The sequence below is a fragment of the Chroicocephalus ridibundus genome, chromosome 7 (assembly GCF_963924245.1).
Source record: "Chroicocephalus ridibundus chromosome 7, bChrRid1.1, whole genome shotgun sequence".
NCBI lineage: Eukaryota > Metazoa > Chordata > Aves > Charadriiformes > Laridae > Chroicocephalus > Chroicocephalus ridibundus.
In genome coordinates, this window is record NC_086290.1 from 9499664 (window position 1) to 9522669 (window position 23006).

A 23006-nucleotide genomic window follows, 5' to 3' on the forward strand; every position below is an offset into this window, starting at 1 on the left:
CAGTTCGTAAGCATGATGCACTACCTTGTAAATCTTGTTTGCACAGATTATCAGAACAGGGCTTTAATGAAATACTTGGAACTGATGCCTCTGGGTGGAAATAGGGAAACTAGTGAGTTGACAGATGGGGAAATCTATAAATGCGATCAACAAAATTATGAAATGTTGAAAGACAGGGAGGAAAAGTCTACCATCACAACAAAACTAATTCTCAGGGGAGCCATATTAATACAAGCAATACCATCTGTACTACCAGTTCTGCAGAAATGTCTGTGACCCATACTTTCAGTACGCTCTGTACCAACCAACGTAGATGAATAAAATGTAGACGGTTTTTCCTATACTGCTCAATTCATTGTTAAAGTTAAAGTTGCCTTTCTCTGCTTTGACAAGGCAGTATGTGAAGATGATGAATGGCATAATTGCCAGTGCCCTTTTAAATGTTTTAGCAAAAACATAGTGTCAAGCAGAAAGCAAACCGTACTGCGTTTTATCAGATATGTTAACACAAGAGGAACAAAAGCCTGTTACATACAGGTAATGGAAGGAAGATGTGTGGCAGTAATGAAGAAATTTTGCTTCAGAGATTCTGGGAGTAAAAAAGCTTCTCAGTAGCCATTGCTATGTACACCATTAATGATGAGCTTCTGTGAGAGTACTAAAAAAAACAACAAAAAAAGCTGTTTTGCCATTCCTTAACAAGAGCTAGTATCTGATGCAATCTAACTAGTGGTCTGGTATGTCCTGTCACTGAACAATCAGAGCACAAAATAGTTCTCTGGGAAATATTTAACATCAAGAACGAAAGAAGTTGTTAATTATTTTGAAAATAGAACAAAAAATTTGGTAAGAACAGTCTACAAAGGAAAAGGATGAAAATAGATTTAAAAAAAACCAAAATAAAATCAACCACGCTCCACCGCTCTACCAGTCACTTCCCCAAAGAACAAAAAACCTAGAGAAATAAGGCGTGAAGTATCAAGCTAGCTCTTTTATCACTGGAATCTGGAATTTGCTACTTCTTCATTGAAGCAGGGACAGGTAGCATTCGTGGAAAGCCTGTGTCTTTCTAGTAATACAGAATTACTTAACCTGAAGGAAAAGGGTCAGCCTGACCCAGGTCATAGCTAATAAAATGCGAAGGCAGAGCTTCCTTTCACCAGGAGCACCATTGCAACAGCAAAATTGAATCCACCGTGCAAGTGGATATCAGTGGGGATGGTTGACACTACTTTGGCTTTTAATAAGTAACACAGAATCCTGTAATGGAAAACTTTTTTTCCAGAGCAAATGCCCAAAGACAAAAAGGTCTGTTTGTTTTTCAAACATTTTAACCATACTGTCTTACGATTCTCTTCTTGTAGCTCATTGTATGTCAGGGGTAACTCCCATCTACATTATGAGTGAGGAACCCATCCCATCTTTCTCAGAAGAGGCATTGGCTGCATTCCTGGCTCCTTGATCAAAGAAAAATTGGCTGACTATCTCTTCTCTGACTAGGCCAACAGGTCAGTCAGAAAAGCAGACAAATCTGCTGGTGTTTGCATCTCAACAGTGTTGAAAGGAGAAGTGTTGAATAAGTGAATTCCTGCAAAATGAGACTTAGCAGTTAGTTTGGTACAGATTGAAAGAAAGATCTTTTAAAATACATACACAGAGAGAGGTGAAATACCTTGAAGTAGATGGCAAAGACTAGACCTTTATGTAACTGTCCCAGAGAAATCCTTTAAGCATATCTTTGCATAGTTGTCTTTGTTGCACATCATGATTTAAACCAAGCTTCGGTCTCATGCTCTGAGGAGCACCGATAGTGTGACAGACCTAAGAGATCAAATGGTTGGGTCCACTTTTTAGAGGAATATTAAGACGTACCCCTTTATTATCCAATTTTTGCATTCTTTTTAAGTAAAGACAAGTCTTCTTGGGTATTTGAGCATGAAAGGTTGTTAGCCTGGGGTCTTAGCCAATAAATTAATGTTTCAGTGAAGGCAGTCAACCACCTGCACAAATCTAACCTTTTTAATTCTATTTATTGTCTGCAAATATAGCACCAGATTAGATGTTTCCTGGAGAGCCGAGTTTGGTGTGAGGTATTCATCACTTTGTTATAGCTGCTTTGAGATCACCATGAAGGTAGTGCCTTGTACTAAATGAATAGCTCTCTTATCATGACCTTTTAATCGCTTGATCATGAAGAGGTCTTTTATTTGCTACAAGACTCTACTTCATGTTACCCCTGTCAAAGGAACTATAATACCATAAAACGGCCACAACAGAGACTTACACAGAAATATGTTACAATAAGAGAAAATTAGTGAAGGTAGGCCTAGTTGACTACAAGCAGCATCATGGCTTGCTAATGGGAAGTACTGGAGTGGATAACTAGCTGTGAGCTCAATTGTTGGAAAGTGCATATAGAGGTGATATTTTGCTCAGTTTTGTAACAAGGTAGTGGAACAGAAGGGGAACAATACAAGCCAGTTAGCAGGACCAGCAGCACCAAAGAAATCATAGAGATAAGGGAGATGAATAGGGCATGACCAAAAAGGAAGTTTAAAACTAAAGATGAAATTTAGCCGTAGTGATCCTTGTGGAACTTACTTCTATGGACAAGATTTTCTTTTCATGCTGTCTTAACATAGGTATAGTTTATTGAAGATACTGGAGCTCACAATTAGTACAGAACTGATGTAAGAAGGGGAGAAATCTAAATTGCAGTGTTTAAATCATTTGAAGAGTTTAAACAGGGCTTCTAGAGAATGGTTTGGAGGGATGGAGTCCTGGCCATGTTGGCTGCCTCAGTCATAAAGGTTTGATATCAGTACAAGAGCATTTAACCACATGGATTTCAAAAGCAGTTGGGAAACCTGTTCACAGCTCAACCTACAAGCAGATAAATACTCAAAGTCAAGATAGACAAACAGTCATTTTCTCACAAACACTCTATAAAAGGCTAAATAAGGAATTGAATGCTATTGAAAAAAAATCCACTAGCATACAAAAAATTCCCTGGAGAGTCTAGCATCCAGAAATACCATTTCAGGTATCTTGGTATCACTCTGGGAGACTCTCAGAGAAGAGAATGTGACTTATCAGATGTGAAACACCCACTGCATTCCTGATTTTCCATGTGGCATATCCATTCTAAGCAATTAGTGATGTTGCCAAGCAAGGCAGTGAAAGGCAGGAAGTTCATGTATTCAGGTACTGACCTGTCAGATTCCGAAGAAAACCATTTGCCTTTTTCACTCATGACTTCCATCCTCCAGAAGAGGAAGGTTCTACGTGCCAGTCTGCTCTGGATAAATTTCCATCATTAGTCCCAAGAGCCTGTATTTTCCAGCCACCATGCCCACACACTGCAGATCTGCTTATTGCTTTCCTTCCCTGCTGCCTCTTCTCTTTTGATCCGCTTCTCTTCAGGTTTAAGGGACTCAGTTCTGTTTTGTTCTGAACTTGTTCTGTCTTTTTATTATTTCTCCTTTTTCCTATCCTGATATTTTTAGCCCTATCTCTTTGTCTTCCTTCTTCCATCTTGCATGCTTGCTGGTTTACCCATCTGCTTCCCCCAGCCCAGTTTTCTTTTCCGTTTTCCCTTTGCATTTCTTCAGACCCACAGGCCATTTTTCTCATTGCTTGTGCTTTCTCCAGCTCTGCAGGGTCTTTTCATCTCCTCATGTCATTTGTAAGCAAACAGCAGAGGAGCATCCGGTATCTGCGTTCTTACTGCTGCTGGAGTGAGTCAGATTGTCTGGAGAAGAAAAAGACATATTGAGAGTGTAGTCTTTACTTCAAAATTGTCCCATTGTATGCCTTGATTTTATTTTGTATCCTCATCATGTCAGGGCATTTTCAGTTCAGTTTTGTGCTCAGAGCCTGGACATTTTATTTTATATGGAATGTGATTTTAGACAATAATTTCTAAACTTTTTTACCCATTTCTTTGCATGTAATTTTGCACTTGAATCAGCCTGTGCACATTTTTGTAAATACCACCACATGTAGAAGCGTGTCTCTTCAAAACAAGGTGGCATTTATTCTGCATTTGCCAATTTTCTCTTTAGCAATCTGTTTGAATAAATACAATATGTGAGGAACATATTACCTTGGAAAAACTGAGAGAAAAAAACAAGTCTTGGCTCAATTCTTTCTTCCACGGTATCCCAAAGAGCAAACTAACTTAAACTATCACAAAACACTCTTAAGGAGACATGAAGTAGCTCTGCCTTCAAGAATCAGCGCTTTAAAAAATATTTTGGTTTCAATTAAGTTCTCAATGTGTGGAGGTACTATGGAGTTTCCCGTAAAGGATGCCTCTCATGGGATTCTGGTTATACTGGAATCGGGCAGTATCGAAGTATTTAAATATATTTTTTTCTAAGACAGATTTAGTATCCTCAGCTGCAATGAACAGAAGAACCACCCTCACCAGCCTCGTATTTCTATGGAGATAAAGTTCTTGTTGTGTTGTCAGAATTGATAATCTCTCGTTTCCTGTTACTCTGGTCCAGAACAAGATACACATGCACATTGTGCAGCTGCCTGCAAATCAAATCAGGAAAAAACAAGTTTCTATAAATCCCGAAATATTCGTTACGTCAAAATTTTAATCATACTGAACACAAATGTGAGCATACACTCAAGAATGATGTGCATGTACATAAAAAATGTGCACGTTATGCTTGAGGCTTGAGACTTACCAGATTCGCCATCACGTAACAATGATGTCGGTGAAGTCATACCTGGTTTTTAATGCCGAAGGTGAATAAGCCAGAAAAAATTCATATAAATTTTTGTCGTAAGTCATCTCCTACAAGACTCAAAAAACATATCTTATGTGATAGTGTAACTAATAGAACTTCAAATGACAGTGATATATCAGGCTTTCAGAAGTAGCAATGCAGAACATTCTTTTTTGAATAATTCCCTCATCTGAAGTTATTATATATTCAAAAATGATTGAGTTGCATATGGAAATATAGGGTGGTCTATCTCAGCTCTTGATGTGGGAGATGAAAAAGAAGTTTCTGCAGTTATTCTGAATTGTGGTTTGTGTCATATTACTGTTGGTTAGATGAACTGAGTTTAATTGCTTGTGAATTAATTAACATTCTGCAGTGGATGTCTTTTTCTTGACATAATTAATCTTAGTGAAGAATTATATGTGGAACAGTTGAAGCTTTAGCGGATTTTGTAGAGGTGCTTTTTTGTTTAGACTTCCTTGATACCCTTTTTTCTTACAGATAAATTACTTGTCTGGAAATGTCTCGCCTTTATATTTATTTGGTTTGGCAGCATATAGTTGTTATGGCTGGCAATATTTCATACCCCGAAATATTAATGCTAACCATAAATTATTACCAACGATATGCAGTGGTTCTTATCAATCATGACAAGTAATTGAAGTTGATTGAAACAAATAAATACAATGCTTTGCAAAGTTATAGCCTTGTCATTTAACTTCAGTACTGCAAATGCATAAAGCTATCTTAGATTAACTCTTGGCAATTAGATACAGAGCTTTCGGAAACAAGATATTCCACCTATAAAGGCCAAAAGTTATGCAAAAATATATACAGATTTAGATATCAGCATTGTCAAAAATTACCTTGTTTGTTTGTTTGTTTCCAGAATTGGGTAGAAACAAGAGGATTCAAAGATGTGTGGAAACTCATAATCTCATTATTGTAGACTCTTTGATTCGTTGTTTCTCAAGGTTTACTCTGAAACCCACTGAAGAACACATGGGAAATCTCTGTTTGTGTGTCACGCCATTTAAATTTTGTTTCAGATGTAGGAGGTCAGGCACAATGATAGTAGCAGTCCTTTCTAGCTGTATGAGCTATGTATTAATGTATCATCAACTGCAGTTTAAAATTAAACCAAACCAAAAAGATTTACTGGATTGTGGTGCAAATCCACAATTCACAAAGGGGTTAAATTACGTGCCTCTCTCTGCACCAGCTGTAACCCATATGAAATTAGTTATTCATTCATGTGATTAAATTCTTGCTGAATCTAGGACCAGAAAAATAACAGCCAAACTCTACACCTCCCAAGAACAAAAGGTACCACTTTACTGAATCATGGTGTGAACCATTTCTGGTGTGTACCCCGAGGTGGGTTGAGCTTTTGTATCAATACACAGTCTGAAGTTTCACGGTATTTTTTGCCATCGCATGAAATCAACAGAATTCCAATCTTTAACCAATACTATTTTCATAAATATGCAGAGTCAGTCCCTTATTGAAACAGTGTGTGTTTTATTCAAACTCTTCATTTGTAGTGTGTTACATAGTGGTTTCATCTGTCTGTGCCTCCAAAGTTAATGCTGCAGAGCTCTCTTCACTTTTCACATGCTCAAGCAGCCAATTACATGAAACCCAAACATGACCATCCCATATCTAGTTGTTTAATCCGCTTTAGAAGCAGTTCCTTTGCTGGAGAACACATGGAGTCAGACTGGACAGACAAAGAGAGGACACTTGAAGTGAATGATAACGGAGTTTTAAAGGAAGGTGGATTTCACCTAATAATGTTATTGATAACTTTAGCATTATTAATTTATTTAGCATATAAATTGCAAAATGGATGTAGGATTCATCCAGCAGCTGTGCTTTTCCTTTGGCAGTAGTCATGCTGCTACTAATTTCTTCTTAACTCCGTCACAGGTTTTACTAACAGGGGTATCACACATCTCGTAATACAAAGGGAAGAGAAGAATATATAATTTTTATGGTTTTGTTAAAGTTCTGGCTCAGCATGTTAGATACTGATTCCATTCTCTTTTGCACTGCAGTCCTAGAAAAGTCACATGTCTTACAGCTCATAAAGAGGAAATGAGGAAGATAAGTTTGTTATGTGAATGTTGATCCTTTTTTTTTTTTTTGGAGAGCAAGAAGTTGCTGCTTGGAATCCTGATGGCACAAGGCAAAGACTGACACCCTCCCACGGTAATTCATTTGCGTTCAGCAGACTACCACAAAGGATGATATCTGGCTACAAATAATTTGATGTTCTCCAAACGTGTAGCAAAATAAAGAGTTTGTATATGACCTGCTGAAAGTCTTTTCTCATTTTCAGTGCTGGAAATCTGAGTTACACCAATGTACGCTGCACAAAACTGAGAGTAAAATATCACTAGCTAGAGGAAAAATAATTTAGATAATAATTTGCATAATTTACATAGCTAATATGTATAGACTTTGTATAATTCTGTGTAATTTATATAGGCTGTGATTTTCTATGGAGAGTGAATTTGAATATATAGTAACTCGACTTACTGAAAATACGTAATATAGTTATTTGTTTTGGCTGGCTCATTTCATGCTAGCTGAAAATTAAGTAAAAAAAGTCAGATCTCTACCACATACAGAATATGTTATAGAGCCATCCAACCTCCTTTTAGTCTTAATTTGCATGTTGTCACGTTGTATGTAGATACTAATTGTGGTCTGAAAACGCTGTGGCTGGAGTGATGCAACGTCATGCTTGAGAAGCCGTGCCAAAGCCCTGTGTCACAAGCTCATGCACAACTAGCTCAGCCTTGCACTTACTGCACTCCCACTTAACTGGGGGTAGATCACGTGGAGTTAGGTGGGTTGTGTGCATCTGTGGGATGGACTTCCCAGAGTCATCAACACGGTCGCATAGTGTCTGCTATGTCACTTGCTTTTGATGAGGCTGTCGCAGGCACAGTGTATTAATTTCAGGAATCCCTTCACAGGGATTTAGTAACCATCCTGTGCATCTATATTTCATTACATTCTCTTCGTATTCTCTCCACTCTGTGTCTGGTACTTGACTTATTATTTGTAGTTCATGGTGTGTTCTGCGGGCTCCATTTTTCTTCCAAGACACATTTATCCCAAAGGCAAAAGAGGAAGCAATATATGTTTGCATTTACTTGTCTAAATTGAATTTTTGAGTCTTTAGTGAAGGTTTATTGAAGGTTTGATCTTGGAGCTGTGAATGAGGTTCCGCATATTGTCGTGTGGGAGTACTTCCTTGCATGAATGACGGGTGAATGATTGGTTACCTTTTATCTTGGCCTTGTAATCGCTTTACCATGGCAAAGTCTTTTGGTTTGGTTTTGAGCATAAGTAGATTTTTCAGTAATTCTTCAAATGCTTAATTCAATTGTAGAAAAGAGGATGAAGGCAAAATCCTACTCGTGTTGCTGTTCTTCAAGCTGTGTACAGCAGCCAGTGGTTCCTGTGTCTGGCACCCACCACGGCAGTTTGAAAACATGCCGAGCCATTTCACTAACGTATTATGAAAGATCTTAAGAAGTGAGGACTATGGATGAATGAAGAAGTGAGCGTCCTTGACAAGATGTATTCCTGTTTATTTCCCTGCTTCATTGTCCTCTCCCTTGATTTCTCGGTTGACGTGCATTTTGTGAAATATATTGTAACACAGGTTATTAACTAGGAAGGATCGTTTTTAGTTTTAGGTAGTCCTTTTTTTCAGTGGGGCTCAGGAATGTTTGTTTCCTAGTAACATTGTATTTATAGATGTGATGGCCTGAAGAAATAAGTGAGATAAGATTTGTGGGAAGAGTTATTATCTTTTATTAGACCAACTGATATAGCTGGAAAAAACAGAAGAGCTTTCAGGCACACAAAACCTTTTCCAGGTCGGGTTCTTAGCTTGGAACTGCCAAATAACTGACTTGTGCCTGTGAAGCAGTGAAAGGAGTTTCTTGATCTTTGTCTTTTTATACTGTTTGGGAGTCAGCAGTTAACACTTCCCACAGCTACAGTTGATCATTCTGGTTTTAATTCTAATTAATTCTTCTAATTCTTAGAACAATAATATGATTTTTCATGCAGGCTAGTAGTCTCTTAAAATACTAAATTTTGTTTTCCATGTGATCAGAAGTGTAAATTAACCCGTAAAAGTTCCGATACCTCACTGGTGAATGATAAAGATCTGTACAGATTTGAACCTTATCTGAAAAACTGTCTCTCTTTCCAAGTCAATGTATGTGCTTTGAGGTAAGTGGGATGGGGCAAAATGGCATAATCTGCAATTTCAGTTATTTAAAGATACTCTGCTGCATTTTTTTTTTTTATTTAATGGGAAGGGCATGACTTTTAATTAGTCTCTTTATTATTTGCTAGGTACAATACAATTAAATAGATATCTACCATAGGAATATTGTGTGTGAGATATATACCCCATTGGACTGGTAAACTTTGGGATAACTGAAAGTTACTGCAGATGCTAAAATTTTCAGTGTATTTCATTTACTGTCACTTTTTATCGTTCGTGCTCAGACTGAGTGCTGTTGTGCCTTGTGAGAAGTCTTATTTGAATCTAAAAGGAGAATTTACAGAGTCTGGTGGCACTGAGAAATGCAGCGACAAGTTCAGAGTATGGGTGTCTGCATAGGTAAAAACGAAAATATAGGACAGTCTGTTCACTACCTTGCAAAAAGCTGTGCTAACAAGGAGGGGATCGTTATTGCTCTAAATAAATAACATGTGAAAGAGTATAACGGGTATATAATATAGGATATGGATAAAGGATGCATCAAGGCGTTTGGCATGCCCGAACATTTTGTGATTATAGTGCTGTAAGGTTCTAATGTCGTCAGCTCTCCTCCATTTCCCTGCAGCTGAGGGCCCTCATCATCCCGTAGAGATACTGCTAGTGAGGTTTTCTTGGCAGCTTTTTAGCACAAACACTATTCTGCCAAGGGATGTTTTCCAAATTACCCAAGGACAGTGCGCTGAATATTTCCTGGAGTGTATTACAGAATTAGTGGAGGGTATTTGGCTAAGTGTGTATTGCACATTGTTTTCCTGCACCTTGCTGGGCTGTACATTGAGTTCCATGACAGGATTTCATTTTTAGAAATCTTAGAAAGACAAAGACATTCCTTGAAAGGTAGAAAATAGAGGTCATATAAAACCCAGAACAATAAGTTCAGATCATGATTGATAAGTGTGTTGTTTTTTTTTTATTGTCGGCTGTTAGCTGAATAATAGATTGTTATTTCAATAAGTTTTGACTGGAGCAATTTGTCTTGAAATACTTTTTTCACCTTTTTCTTTTAGCTCCTTTGTAATATACTTCTGTAATTTTATTTGTTTCATACACAAATGCAGCTAACTTTCAATGTTGAGCAGCATCACATAGAAGCCTTTCTTCAGTTTATAAATTAATTAAAGACTGAATTCAGAAGAAATATATGATATGCAACAGTAGTTACCTATTGCATTATGTGGCAAAAGAAAAATTAAATAAATTATATGGAGGGGGAGGTATGCTGTCTTTCTGCGCTAAAAAAGCCCTGAATTGTGGGGAATATGTTCCAGCTTATTACAACAGGAACAGGCAAGTTATTTACTTGTGAGAAAGGCCTGAGCTCTAGCACAGCACGCATGCCACTGTTGGAGGTAAGGCTCCTCACGGTGTCCCATCTTAACATGTATAGTTATATTATTAAATTATACAAGGCCATTTTCCTTTCTTCATTTTCCTCCTCCGATAGGACAGAGCAGAAATTACCATAAAGCATTTAATATTTTAAAAGGCTTTGCTCTCGTACATTGCTTCACTTCTTAAAAACCTTCTCTGTGTCTATATTAATTGATTCTCCTCCTTGTACCTAGATGATGAGTCTTTTTTCACTACAACCTTTCTCCCTTTTCCTCAGTTTCACACTAAAGTATGTAATTTTTTTTTTTGTCAGATGGATTAATTTACAGTCCATGTTAAAATATTAGCCTGAGTTTAATCTTTTGATACCACCCGAGTTTGAAGGCATGGAGTACGAGAAATGTTTGAACACATTTTGGGATAGAAATTATGTCACTTTGGATTTGAATGGTGAAGATGACGACCAGCCTCTACTGTAAATACACTATGAGAAGGGCCAGTGCAAACCCAGCTTCACCTGTGTGAGCTCTCAATCTGTATCTTTGCAAACTCCATCATAAATTACCAGATTTTTTCTGATTGGTGCTCATCCCACAAAACAAGTCGCAGGGTGGAATCCCCTAAGCCTACGTATGCCTCTTCCAGAAGGGACACAGCTGGTGGCAGCGTTGAAGGTTTCATTCTGGTATTTTGGGAGTCCCTGGTACTCCCTACACTTAGCATCAGGCTTGGTGCCCTCAGCTGGGCTTTTCTTGTGTGATGCTGGTACATCAGGGATCAGGAGACATGTGGTCTCAGCCGCTAACATGGCTCTGTGCAAGCTAAGAGATACTGGAGGTCCTAAAAAGGATTTCCACAGGTAAGCCCTTATACAAAACTGCAGACTTGAAGAAGAAAGACTTTTCTATCTCTTATTATTTTTTAATTTCAATAATGATGGTGTTTCAGTATGTGGCTGTTGCAAGCTGTATGAATTAGGAAACTTCCTACTTGTAATTTATTCATGGTGTTCCTATTAAGAAATAAAACTAACATGAGTAATTTGAGGAAAATATCGGCATCCCATCTGAAAGTGATTTCATTGTAATGTTGATCTCCTGTGGTTGTGGAGCTCTTTCAAAGGCATTAATGCTTTTAACACAAAGATACTAATACTTCTACATGAACATTTAGATAGGAATTTTACCACAAGGCAAGAGGAGCATTTCCACATGAAATATGAAGTGTTCTTTTTGTTGTTATAGCATATTTTCTGTTAAGGTGTCATTACTTTAGCATTTCTTGTTGAAATATATTCTGTCTGATAATTTACTTTTTAAATATTTCTATTCTAAATACTTATCAGCCCTCCACGCGTTATCTGTGATAGACCTTTCCCTTTTCCCGGAAGGGCGAGTGACCCATTCCTCTTCCCTGTATCTGGCTGTATGAGGCTGTCCTCTTTAACAGCTGCTGGCAAGTCCCCCCCTGGGTAGCCTCTGGCAATGTACGCCCTGTGCAGAAACCACCATGATTTAACTGTTTATGGCCCTTTGATCTTCTGTCTTTTACCTCTAGCAATATAAGATTTTTAAAAGAAAGCAGGAGCTTTGAAGCCTACGGTTTGTCTCCTTGTCTTACCAGTAGTCCTTGAATAATTCTGTCTTGATAGGTCCTCAACCGTGTTATTACAAAGTTAATTTTTCCCAGAAACCCCACTGAAATGTAAACATTATGGTATGTAAGCAAGTAATCTACTTCTACTATGTATGTAATTTGATGTGTATGTGTATATAGTATAGAGATGTGGTAGTAGATATGTTTATGATAGCTATTTAGAGAAAATCAATCAAATTATTTAGAATATTCTTCTTGGTGTCTTTGTACCTCCTACAGCAATCATAATATTATTATAATTTCTCTCTATTTCTGTCACACTTAGCACTTCTCAGAAGAGGCTGGTACCTTGCGTGATCAAACACTTTAACATAAGCTGTAATACAAAAAAAATGAACCGTTTGGGGCATACTTATTAATATATGTGTGATTCTTCTCAGTGAAGCAACACTTGTGATGTTAATCCTGATAGGCTTGGAAAATGGAAGTGATTCTTGTCTAAAAGGCAAATTCCATAGAAGGGAAATTCAGCTGTTGCACAAAGTACAGTTACTAATCTGACAGACATTTGCGGGCGTCTTGTAGCGTCAGCCAGCAAAGGTTTAGGACATGCTAAATTCTTGGTGTGTGTTGACAGGGAACTAATAATGGAAACAGGGTCAGTGGAAGGATGTTTCAGATGGTTCTGTTACTGAATGACCTCCAGGCAAAATAACAACCACTGAAACCCCTCTCATGTGCGATAGCGGCAAATTCCGATGGTTCTGTCCATCCGTGATCCTCCTTTGTCTCTTCGCTTTGGAGGAGATACTGAAAGATTCCTGGTGCAGACAATATAAACTAGAGTTCCCAACACACATATCTATATCAAGGTTTCGGCTTTACAGCTGTGTCTGTTTCCATCTAACTAGAACTAGCCTGACACTGTCCAGAAAGAAGTCCTTCATGCGCCATGCAGAGATACTGTAAATCTGTAGCCATGAAGCTACAGTCAGTCTAGTGAACGCCGCCCTGTGTTTTTTTCTGACAGTAGCTTACATTGAAAGGAGTTTCTCTTAATACAGTTATAATTACTCACAAATATATTTTATATTCCAAGACCATGATTTAATTTCAATTTGTAATAAAACTAATAAATACAATGGAATTATTTTATTTTCATAATGCAAGACATAGTGGTAAAGAAAGGAGGTAGGTTAAAACCTAACACCCAAGCCTGGAAGACAGCAAAATGTCTGTTATTCACTACATGCATATGTACATAGACTAATGTTTGGATTGAGAGAAAGCATGTAATAGTTTGCTTTGATTTTAGCCTTTTGGTGTGGTGGTACCTCACATTACATGCTGTACTAAGCTGTTCTCCACCATGGATCTTCTCTCCCATCAAGAGAATCCTGGGGTTTCTAAGACCAGAAGGTACTGGAAACTTCCCGGTCAATTAGGAAGGTTTACTGACAAACAGCTCTTTGTTTTACCCAAAATGTTGCATATGGAAAATCTCAGATAAAACAAACTTTCCCTTAATTTCAAAGAAAGTCAGTCAAAATCAGACTGAAACACATTTAAGGAAAATCACACCAAACATAGTCCCAGCAAACATTCAGTTTTTCTATTCTATTCTTTGAGCAGTAGCCCAGAAAGTTGTTCAGGCTGTACATAGCAGGTGGTCAGAAAAATATCATACAACCCGGTATCTGTCTGCATTTCAAGTAAAATAACTGTGATGCCTGTGCAATGATTTTGACCATAACTTGATGAAGAAATACAGGAAAAAAATATTTATTTTCTTCATGTATGTTCTTGGGGGTATTTTTGTGTTTGGTTTGGTTTTTTTAATCCTTTAGTTAAATAGGAATGCAGATTTTTCTGATTGGGACCTTCTTTGCAGTTATTGGAGAGATTAAGTGTCTGGTTAAATTAATATATGATTATGTGTGCTTGTCATACAGCGTTCAAACCCTGGTTCGATCTATTGTTTAATACAGTAAAATCTTTCTATCAGTAATAAAGATGTCAACGTTTACAGGGATTGAAAGACTGTGACTACCATAATGGTAGTCTGTACTTAATCCAGTATTTGTTTTCGTAATTCTTATGCTTTCTTTTTTTTTGTCACAGGTTTTTCATTATTCTTATACAGCTTCATATGTGATTTATAACATACACACAGGGTAAGTCACTTTGTTTTTTCAATATGATATCATTGTCAGCGATTCTATACATAAAGTGATGCCAGTGTGTTCAAGTGAAAATGTTTACATTTTTTCAAGGGAAGTTTGGGAGTTAAACCCTCCAGAAGTAGAGGATTCAGTTTTACAGTATGCAGCCTGGGGCGTCCAAGGACAGCAACTGGTAAGCCCAGTCACTAAAAATGCTATGGTGGGAGTAGTTTAATAATGTATTTACTGCAGACAGGCTGAAGTAAATAAAAGAGATTAAAAACCTTAAGATAAGTTTTCTCAGATATTTCTGCCAGATGCTAGTATGGTTCTGTTATACCTTTTAGACGATTTATTTATTTATTTTTACTAAAAAAATGTAAACATGGTTTTCCGGTTTAATCCCAATAAGCAAATTGTACAATTGTTGAAAGAATCACATCTTCATCTAAACGTGCGCTCAGAATTTTCAGAATAGCCATGTTTATCGCTACCACTATGAGAAGGAAAGCTGAAGGTGAAGAGAAGTTTTCAAGTGCAAGATCAATGAAAACCCCGGGTGTAACATCCAAAAGTGGATGTGATGAGTTCAATGAAAAGTGGTGTTTTCATTTCGGTATGAAAATTACTGCCAAGGTCAGTTGTGCTGCGTTGAAGTCATACTAGTGAAACCAGAAAAGCTATGTTTTGTATATGGTTTAACCATTTTTTATGAACACAAATCATCCATGATCATCATGACGAATCTCAATTTGAAAAGAAAGAAATTGTGGGTTTAGAACAGCAGTGATTTTAAGCTGACCTGTGTTGGTAGTTGAAGGCAAGAGAAAGATTTATAAAAGCTTCAACTCTCTGAATAAGACATTCAGATAATCCTTGTTACAACGTTCTAATAAGCTCATTAATGCCCGCAGGCACGATCCCGAAGCCTCTTTGCACATCTGACTTGTTCATGCAGAGAGGCTATAACTTGAATGTCTAGAGAATATACCCTGTTGCTTATATCATTCATCAAGATGGTGGGAATGTTAAAAATGCTTCTGGTTAGAATGTATTGCATTAAGTAAACGGAGGCAGGAAGGAAAAAGTAATTGGAACATGCTTGGCGTGTTTTAATAACTAAACATATTAATTTATTAATAACAAGAGCATGGTGACAAGACAAATACGTAGGTTATTTACCAGGCAGTATCACGGAACATGGCAATCTATGTAGGTTGTAGCAGAAAGGCGATGCCTTTGCAAAACTGAGCAGTATTTTAAAATATTTTAAATTAAATTGCAGTTCTTGAGATTTGTCTGTGCTATACCTCTGATTAGTAATATAAAGTACAACTAAAATTACATGCAGTGATTACCGAGAAGTGAAATTTTTTGTTTTCCTGAGATGTATATTAAGAACAGGGACAGACTAACCAGTCATAAAGTTCAGAAAAATAATAATTCAGAATAAAGCTATCTTTATCTGTTTTCCCAGGTTATCATTCTGGGAATCTGTATGAATACTTTCAGATATGGGCACAGGTGGACTCCTATTAAGTCTTAGATCTGCAAAAAAATAAGTGGTGATTTTAGGTACAACCTTAATTATCCAAATTTGAAAACGGTAGCATAATTTATACTTCAGTGAGGATAACATTACTCATCTTTGTTAATGTCCCTAGTAAAGTTAATGTCATGCTTTAAAAATATCTGCCTTACTGTGGGCTTTATGGTGCCATATGGTCTGCAGGATTAGGAAATAATAACTTTGATTAAAACACAAAATCTTCTGTGCATTCTGAATGATGCCAAGTGTTGTCATATAGATGTAAACCTGCAATGACGGTACACTGAAGGTCACTTCCATAAGAATTGCCAATAAGAAGGATGTCCTCTTGAAGCTGTTTATGTCTTTGTGGTAAAGGGAGGTTTCTAAAGTGACAGAAGTGCCTTGCTACATTACCCTCCCACTTCAGCAGCAAGCCAAAAATGTAGAAGCAGCATGAATGAATAAAGACTGTTGTGAATAATGGTTGTTGCAACTGTCCAAAGGAACAGCTGCCTCTAGCAGAAACGGGATGGTGGAGATCATTCCAGCAGAATAGGTTAAGCAGAGAAAAGATGTGTGACTGAGGACACATTGCAATAATGGTTCTCAGTTATAAAATTTGTCATTAGAAAAAATGCTTTATTAGTGAGTTTTGAGTAAAGATGATACAGGAAGCAATTGGCAGTGAATCTGGGTAAAGAAGTCGTAAAGGGAAAGATCTGAAGGATGGTAATCCAGCAGCAGCAGCTATTGATAGCATGTATCTGGATTCAAACAAAGATGCGGTCTTATGCATCCACGTTGCCAAGGACATGACCATTGGTTTACCAGAGTCCCTTCCTAAACAATACTTACGTGCCTTTGGGAATAGTAATAATTCATAATAAGCAATGGAGTACATACTCTAAACAAAATAATCATAGTGTATTAACCTGAGTAATCTCCAAGAGCCATTCATTACAAGTGAAAAACAAGAGGGGAACAAATTATCTTCATATACAAAAGTTTCATCTAGAAAGACCCATGACACATACCCTGTGTCCATCACATAAACAAAATATATGCAGACCTCTAAAACGAGGAGGAATATCACCCTTCCAGGTGCAGTGCAGAAAGGCATAGCAATACTATGGTCATGACTAGTCAGCAAAATTAGCACGAGATGTGAAACACAAGGCACAGGTATGCCTGATGAGGCAAAGATCCTAATTTATGCTATAGTTATTTGGAAGGTCCTGGATTAAATCCAAATGATGTGGGAAAACACATGGACTTGGATCAACTATTTTCAATACGTTGGCTGTAGTGTGAAATGAGATGTTTCCAAGCCTTAGTTCTGCACAAGACCTAAGTAACACTGTAGCCTACACAGGAATCTTGAGCTCTTCAATGAGGGGAAATTGTCAAGAGTTTCAAATAGATAATGGAAGAAGATGAAGAGGAAAAAAGAAGTTAAATGTTTGAGCAGGAAAATTTGTAGGAAGCTGGGAAGTGCTTATTGCACAGAAGAGGGAATATGGCTGCAGAGAAACCAAGTACACAGTAATAATGTACATCCTTGTGAAAATCAGGCATCAGCCTGTTATCTACTGTTATGAATAAATTCTAGGGCTGTCTAATGGGACAGCAGGCCACATGTGGCTAGTAACAACAGAGTTAGGTTTGTATCAGCTACCAGGTGACTGGGCCATAATACCACTGTTTTGAAGCTACCGCGGTGGTTGCAAGTTATTTCAGTTTCTTGCTATTTACCTAGAGTAGAGGATTTTGTAAAGATTAAGAGAAAAGCTCAGAGAAACAGCTGCTGTTTGAGTCATGACATTTTGGTGCTGAAATTGAAAATGTTTGCCGTTGGGGAGAACAAACTTTTATCTAATGAATTAATGTATTTTAAGGTCAGAGAGCTGTTATTTTTGAGAACTGTTTTCAAGGTCACACTCTTTAAATTGCTATCTTTTAACTGTGTTAGAACTATGCCAGATCTAAAATACCTTTTCTGTATGTCTTGGTGTGTTAGGGAGCTGTTTATGTATTTGTTGGATATTTCCCATATTTCCTCGTATTTGATTAAAATTTTGAGAGAGGTCAATTGGTCATCTCTTTACTTTGCCGCTATAGAATCCCTTACTGCAACATTAAGTACTTCCAGGGAAAATAAACCAGCACAATGAGATACCTAATTGGTTTCATCAACATTTTTCTGCCTCTTGTTTAATTAGTTAGAGATGTCATTGCATGTGTCTGAGAAAGAGATATCGCGTACCTGGTAGGAAGGCTTTACTGAGGAGGAGAATGCTTTGGGGGATTTTAAAGGGCCTGTGGTCTTGAAAGACCCAATTTTTATTCAATGTTCTCTCTTCTTTGGCATCATCTTCTCCAATAGTTTGTAGCAAAGGTTTTCATGTTTCTGTGCTGGACCTGGCTTGTATCTGACACGAGGGAGGCAGCCTTTTCTGTCTGGATCTGTCTGTGGAGATGTATATCGCAGTAGAAGGCTGAATATAAAATCTGACCTCTGGTCTCCAGTGAATGCAGAGTGTTCTGTGAAAGATGTGGTGTTTCTCTGCAGTGCTTCTTGTGATACAGATAGTTCTTCCGATTAGTCATCAGATGGATTACCTCAAGTAGCTCCAGTGAAGTGTGGTTAGAAGTTGTTCAGTTTGACATAGGTTTTTCTTAAAAGTTTTATATAAAGTTTCTTCTGTCTGGGTAGTAGTATGTTGTTTTATTTTGTATGAAATACTTTATTTTCACTTTCTTCTATGAGCATATAACCACATAAGTCACTTTGACTTTGTATTTATAATGCATATTTTATGTTATTTATTGCATCGAGATCATTTTTCTTTCGATATATTAAGTGTTTTTGAAGGGAGCTTGAGTTGTATGTTTGGATGGATCAGCAGGAGTAATGATTGATGGGTTTATGTATGAATGTCTATGCATAAATAAATGCGTATTTTAACAAAGCAGAAATCAAGAAAATAGTAAAGCTATTCAGAATACTAAAAATATCATTTTGTAGAAGCTTGATGGCTTGCTTTGTCAAAATTTGATGCCATCAACAAAACATAGCATTGTAGAATGGTAGGACTGAAGATGAGCTTTTACTGTGCTTTAATGTAATTTAGGTCATAATTGTGTAGAATTACCTATTATCCTGTATACACAAAGAACAATTTGTTGACTGTAGCTAAATTGTGGATTCAGGATGCTCTCATCAATTTTTAGAAAATATTTTAAATATTAGAAAACAAGAAAATTGCCCTCTTGTTCCAAAAAAAATGGAACAGGGTACTCACAGATAATAGGGCTTAGAAGCTGAAGCTTTTACAAAAAGAATGAAAAAAAAAAATCCAGTGAAAAAGGACCTCACCTTATATTAAAACTACCTAAAAACAAGCACACAAACAGAAACCCAGAAACAAAACAGAGAAAAATCTGTTTTAATTGTTATTAATAAATGTACCAGTTCAAGAAGTCTCTGCCCCTCTGCTTTGTGATGAGTCACCTTTTTCCGGGCTTCTTGTTTGAAGGTTCATCTTTCCTTCCCCTCCCTATTGCCCCACAGAAATGCAAATATCTATCAGACTCTTGAATTGCTGTATTAACATGACATTTCCTTACAATTGCCTTCTCTTCAAAATTTTAACTGTTTTATATGACTTTCAAATGCCATTTTAGATAGTAGAAATACTGCAGGAGAAAAGTTCTTTGATGTTATATTATTTGCCAGGTACCCAGTTAAAGCCGTGGACTAATTTTAGTAAATGAGAAACTATCAGGACTATGCTAGACACATGCCTTGCTCAACAGATGCTTTATCAGCCATTAGTTGCTGAAAGCTTCATTTACTATTTGCTCTATCAAGGTTCAAAGTCCAACTACTATAAAAATTGGTAACTTAACTTTCTGTAAAATATTTCCCATGTGTTTTATTTTTGCGTAATTAATGCCATGGCTACTTGGCACCCCCTCCTGGCAAAAACACTTCCATTTGCAAATGAAGAAGAGAAGATCTCTCAGGGTTCATAAGCCAAGTAGAAGCTTAATTAATGCTAATGAACTAAGTCCTAAATAAATATATTTAATCTGCTGTTATTATTTTCAAAGTCTTCTGCTCTTTTGACTTGCTGTATTTTTATATGAGTTACTTAAAATCACATATGGAAATGTCAAGGCTTTATTTCACCTTTCCTTTTAATCATGATGCTAATGAGGCAAACGGCAGTAAAACTGAGAGGAAAATGTCTGCTTGAATTATTCTGAAAACGAGAAACAAGCAAGAACGTTTTAATGTGACACTAACCCCAGGTGTGTTTTCTTGTTTAAAATGTGTGAGGGGTTCCTTACAGAATTCTGTACTTCAGAGCACCTCGGAGATCCTTTGTCTTGCTGAAGAAAGGGAACCTGAATGGTTGAGCATTGCCCACCTAGTTGAGTCTTCGAGGGATTTGACCATAATTCTAGCAAATGCTGAAGTCATGTCTTTCTGAAGGCAATGAGAAATTAAGAAGGCTACTAAAGCGTTTTTATTTTCTCTTCTGAATGTTTTTATTACTTTTCTAGATTCCAGCTGGGAAACTTACTGTGTCAGAGACTGAGGATTTGAATCAAAAAGTGAAAGTATTTATAGAAAAAAAGGCACAGAAAAAGACTGTTTTAACTTTTTGGCCAGCAGCGAAAGTTTGATTGTGTATTATTTTGCAAAACTGGGCATTCTGGTATTTTATGTCAGATGAAATGTGCTAAATGGTCAGATCCTGTTATTAAATGATATGAAAGCCACTTACTGGCATACTTGCAAAAGCTTTTTCCTGCTTTACTTTTGATACAAGAACTACTTTTTATCAGGGTCATGGTGAGTATGGAAAATATAATATTCTTCTTCACATAAGAATTAGAGTTACGCAGAAGTCTTCGACAAAACCTAAGCTGCTAGTACACATTGAATTTCCTCTTGGATTTCTCGAACTAGCATTGTAAAATGTAAATATTTTTTGCCTTTGCATCTAAATAATTCAATCGGAACTATTCTTCAAAGAAAAAATTAAAGTATTAGTTTCTCTGAAGGTATTCTACTGAACTAATTTCCATTTTTAATTATTAATTTCTAGGTGCCCACTCCACTTAAATATAGAAGGAGTTGGAGCAGAAGATAAGCATTAAATGCATATTCCCTAGTTTCAAAAGTGATAATCAATACAAAAGGAGTTTTCTCCATCTTAGAAAAGGGGAATGGAGGATGCAGCCAGAAAACACAGGCAGTTTTGGAAAACAGAGAAAAATACATTTTTACATATCAAGATTTGATATATTCAGTAAAACTTTTGTGAGCTCTAGAGAGCAGGAATGTTTATAAATGGAAGCAAGGCTAAGCTGAGCATAGACGAAGTTGCTTCATCATTTTGCTTAGTTAAATGCAATGAACATGTCCTGCTATGAAAGGTAACTTAAAAATATTAACTATTAAGGATTAGATATTGCCAGCCTTTTGTCAAAATAGCTACTTGGCTGTATCTGAAAAATGTGAAGAAATAATGAGAAAATCATATGTTTTATAGGAGCATTATTCCTCTACTACTGTTTTTCATGTGGAACAATAAAAGGCCCAGCAGCTTTATAGTGAATAAATTGAGTGGGGAGATAAAAGATGTTTCCTTACCCCTTTCCTTGATTCTTATTCTATTATCACTACTCTAGCATGCAGCTAATATTTGAATCAGTATGTAAACTGTGCGCGCAGGTAATGCACTTTTCTATCCAATCTCATATCAATAACTCTTTTGTATTGGAAATTTGACATATCTTTGTGCTAGAAAGTGAATTGTTTTTTTCACATATATATATTTTGTGTGTGTGTATATTTACACTCAGTCCCACAAAGACACGTGCAAGGAAGCACAGACACACATGTTTAACAGGAGCAATCATCAGGGGTTTTCTGTGCAGCAGCCTGCTGGCAGCAATGGAAATAGAAACACGCCCCTCTCATCTAGACTATCATGTTGTTCAACATGTGTATGTCTAACAAAGCATATCTGAATATTCACGCTTCTGTCTGTTAGCTAATATTAACTGCAAGTCAAGTGACTCATAAAATAGGACTGCTGTGCTTCTTGTGTGAAGACTGCGTAGCTTTATGTAGTACGGAAACAAGAAAATTAAACTTCAGAAGTCTAGAGTTCTGTAGAAATAGCCACCCATAAAAACTAAATACACAGTCAATGAGAAGAGATGTCAGAATCCGATTGAATCTTTTGCTAAATCAGAGTTGGGAAAGATTAGGTAAGAAGATTTATTATGGACTCTATTTTCATATAACTCAAAAATCCTGTGCAAAAACATTGCAGGTTTACCTGTGGCCATGGATCATATAATCACTTCATCACTTCATATTTGATATTAAAAAAAAAAGATACGAAATACCACAGGATGGAGTGGAAAATTTGCCTGTGTTCATCTTTTAGTAAAGTAACATAATGTAAATGTCAGTTTTATCTGTGAAATAAGGAAACCAGATGTATTCTATTCTCTATTACCTCCTTAACACCTAGGCAAAAGGAAGGGTGAGATTCACTACGGCAAGGTGACAAAATGTCAAAGCATGTCAGTTTGAAGAACTGACGTTTCTAATGCCTTTGTGGTTCAGGTTCTAAGCCGGAGGTCATTTTAGCCAATGGTGAACACATTTTTTTTTTTTTTTTTTATCTTTTGTAAAACTTTTTCAGAAGACTTGCAAAAGACTTCTGAGTCTCTGTGGTAGTACCAGTGCCTCCAGAGTTCAGCTGCGAACGAGCAAGGGATAAAACCAACTTGGCAGCAAAACCCCCTGAACTCTTGCTGTGTGTCAACATTCCTCTGGCTCTTCTGTTGATTGGTTCAGTTTGCTGTATGATAACATTTAACTTCTCATTTGATACACAATGTCCATCAAAAATATAGACGGGTTTCTGTCGGTGGAAGTCACAGTGACCCCTCTTCAGTGGGGCTGAACCTCCTTTGCCTCTATGATATGTGTCCTTGAAAGTTTAGTTCAGTTGTTCCAGTGGTCAAGATATGACATTCTGGCCCAGTTTAGGTCAATGGAGTCTTTACGTCAGTCAGCCAGGATTTTACCCATTGCATATGGGTAAAGATAGAGTAGATGGTCCTTGTTATTATAAAAAAAAAAATTAAAAGCTGTACATACTTCATAGATGATGGTGTCATGACTCCGTGTTGAATCTCCGTCAGCAAGACAGCTGTGATGAGGAAAAAAAGAAACCAGCTTATGACCACACAGCTTTGGTCATGTTCAATGCTCTTGTAGGTTCTTTCTCTCTATT

General features: G+C 37.0%; 1 protein-coding gene across 2 annotated transcripts in view; it reads left to right on the top strand.

Annotated features, from left to right (window-relative positions):
• The window catches only part of DPP10 (dipeptidyl peptidase like 10), a 544973-nt gene that overhangs the window by 452918 nt on the left and 69049 nt on the right, over positions 1 to 23006 (top strand). For both annotated transcript variants that reach the window (XM_063341611.1, XM_063341610.1), the window contains exons 6-7: positions 14107 to 14159; positions 14259 to 14340. In XM_063341611.1, the coding sequence (XP_063197681.1) occupies positions 14107 to 14159; positions 14259 to 14340 (135 nt within the window). The remainder of the gene's footprint in view (positions 1 to 14106; positions 14160 to 14258; positions 14341 to 23006) is intronic.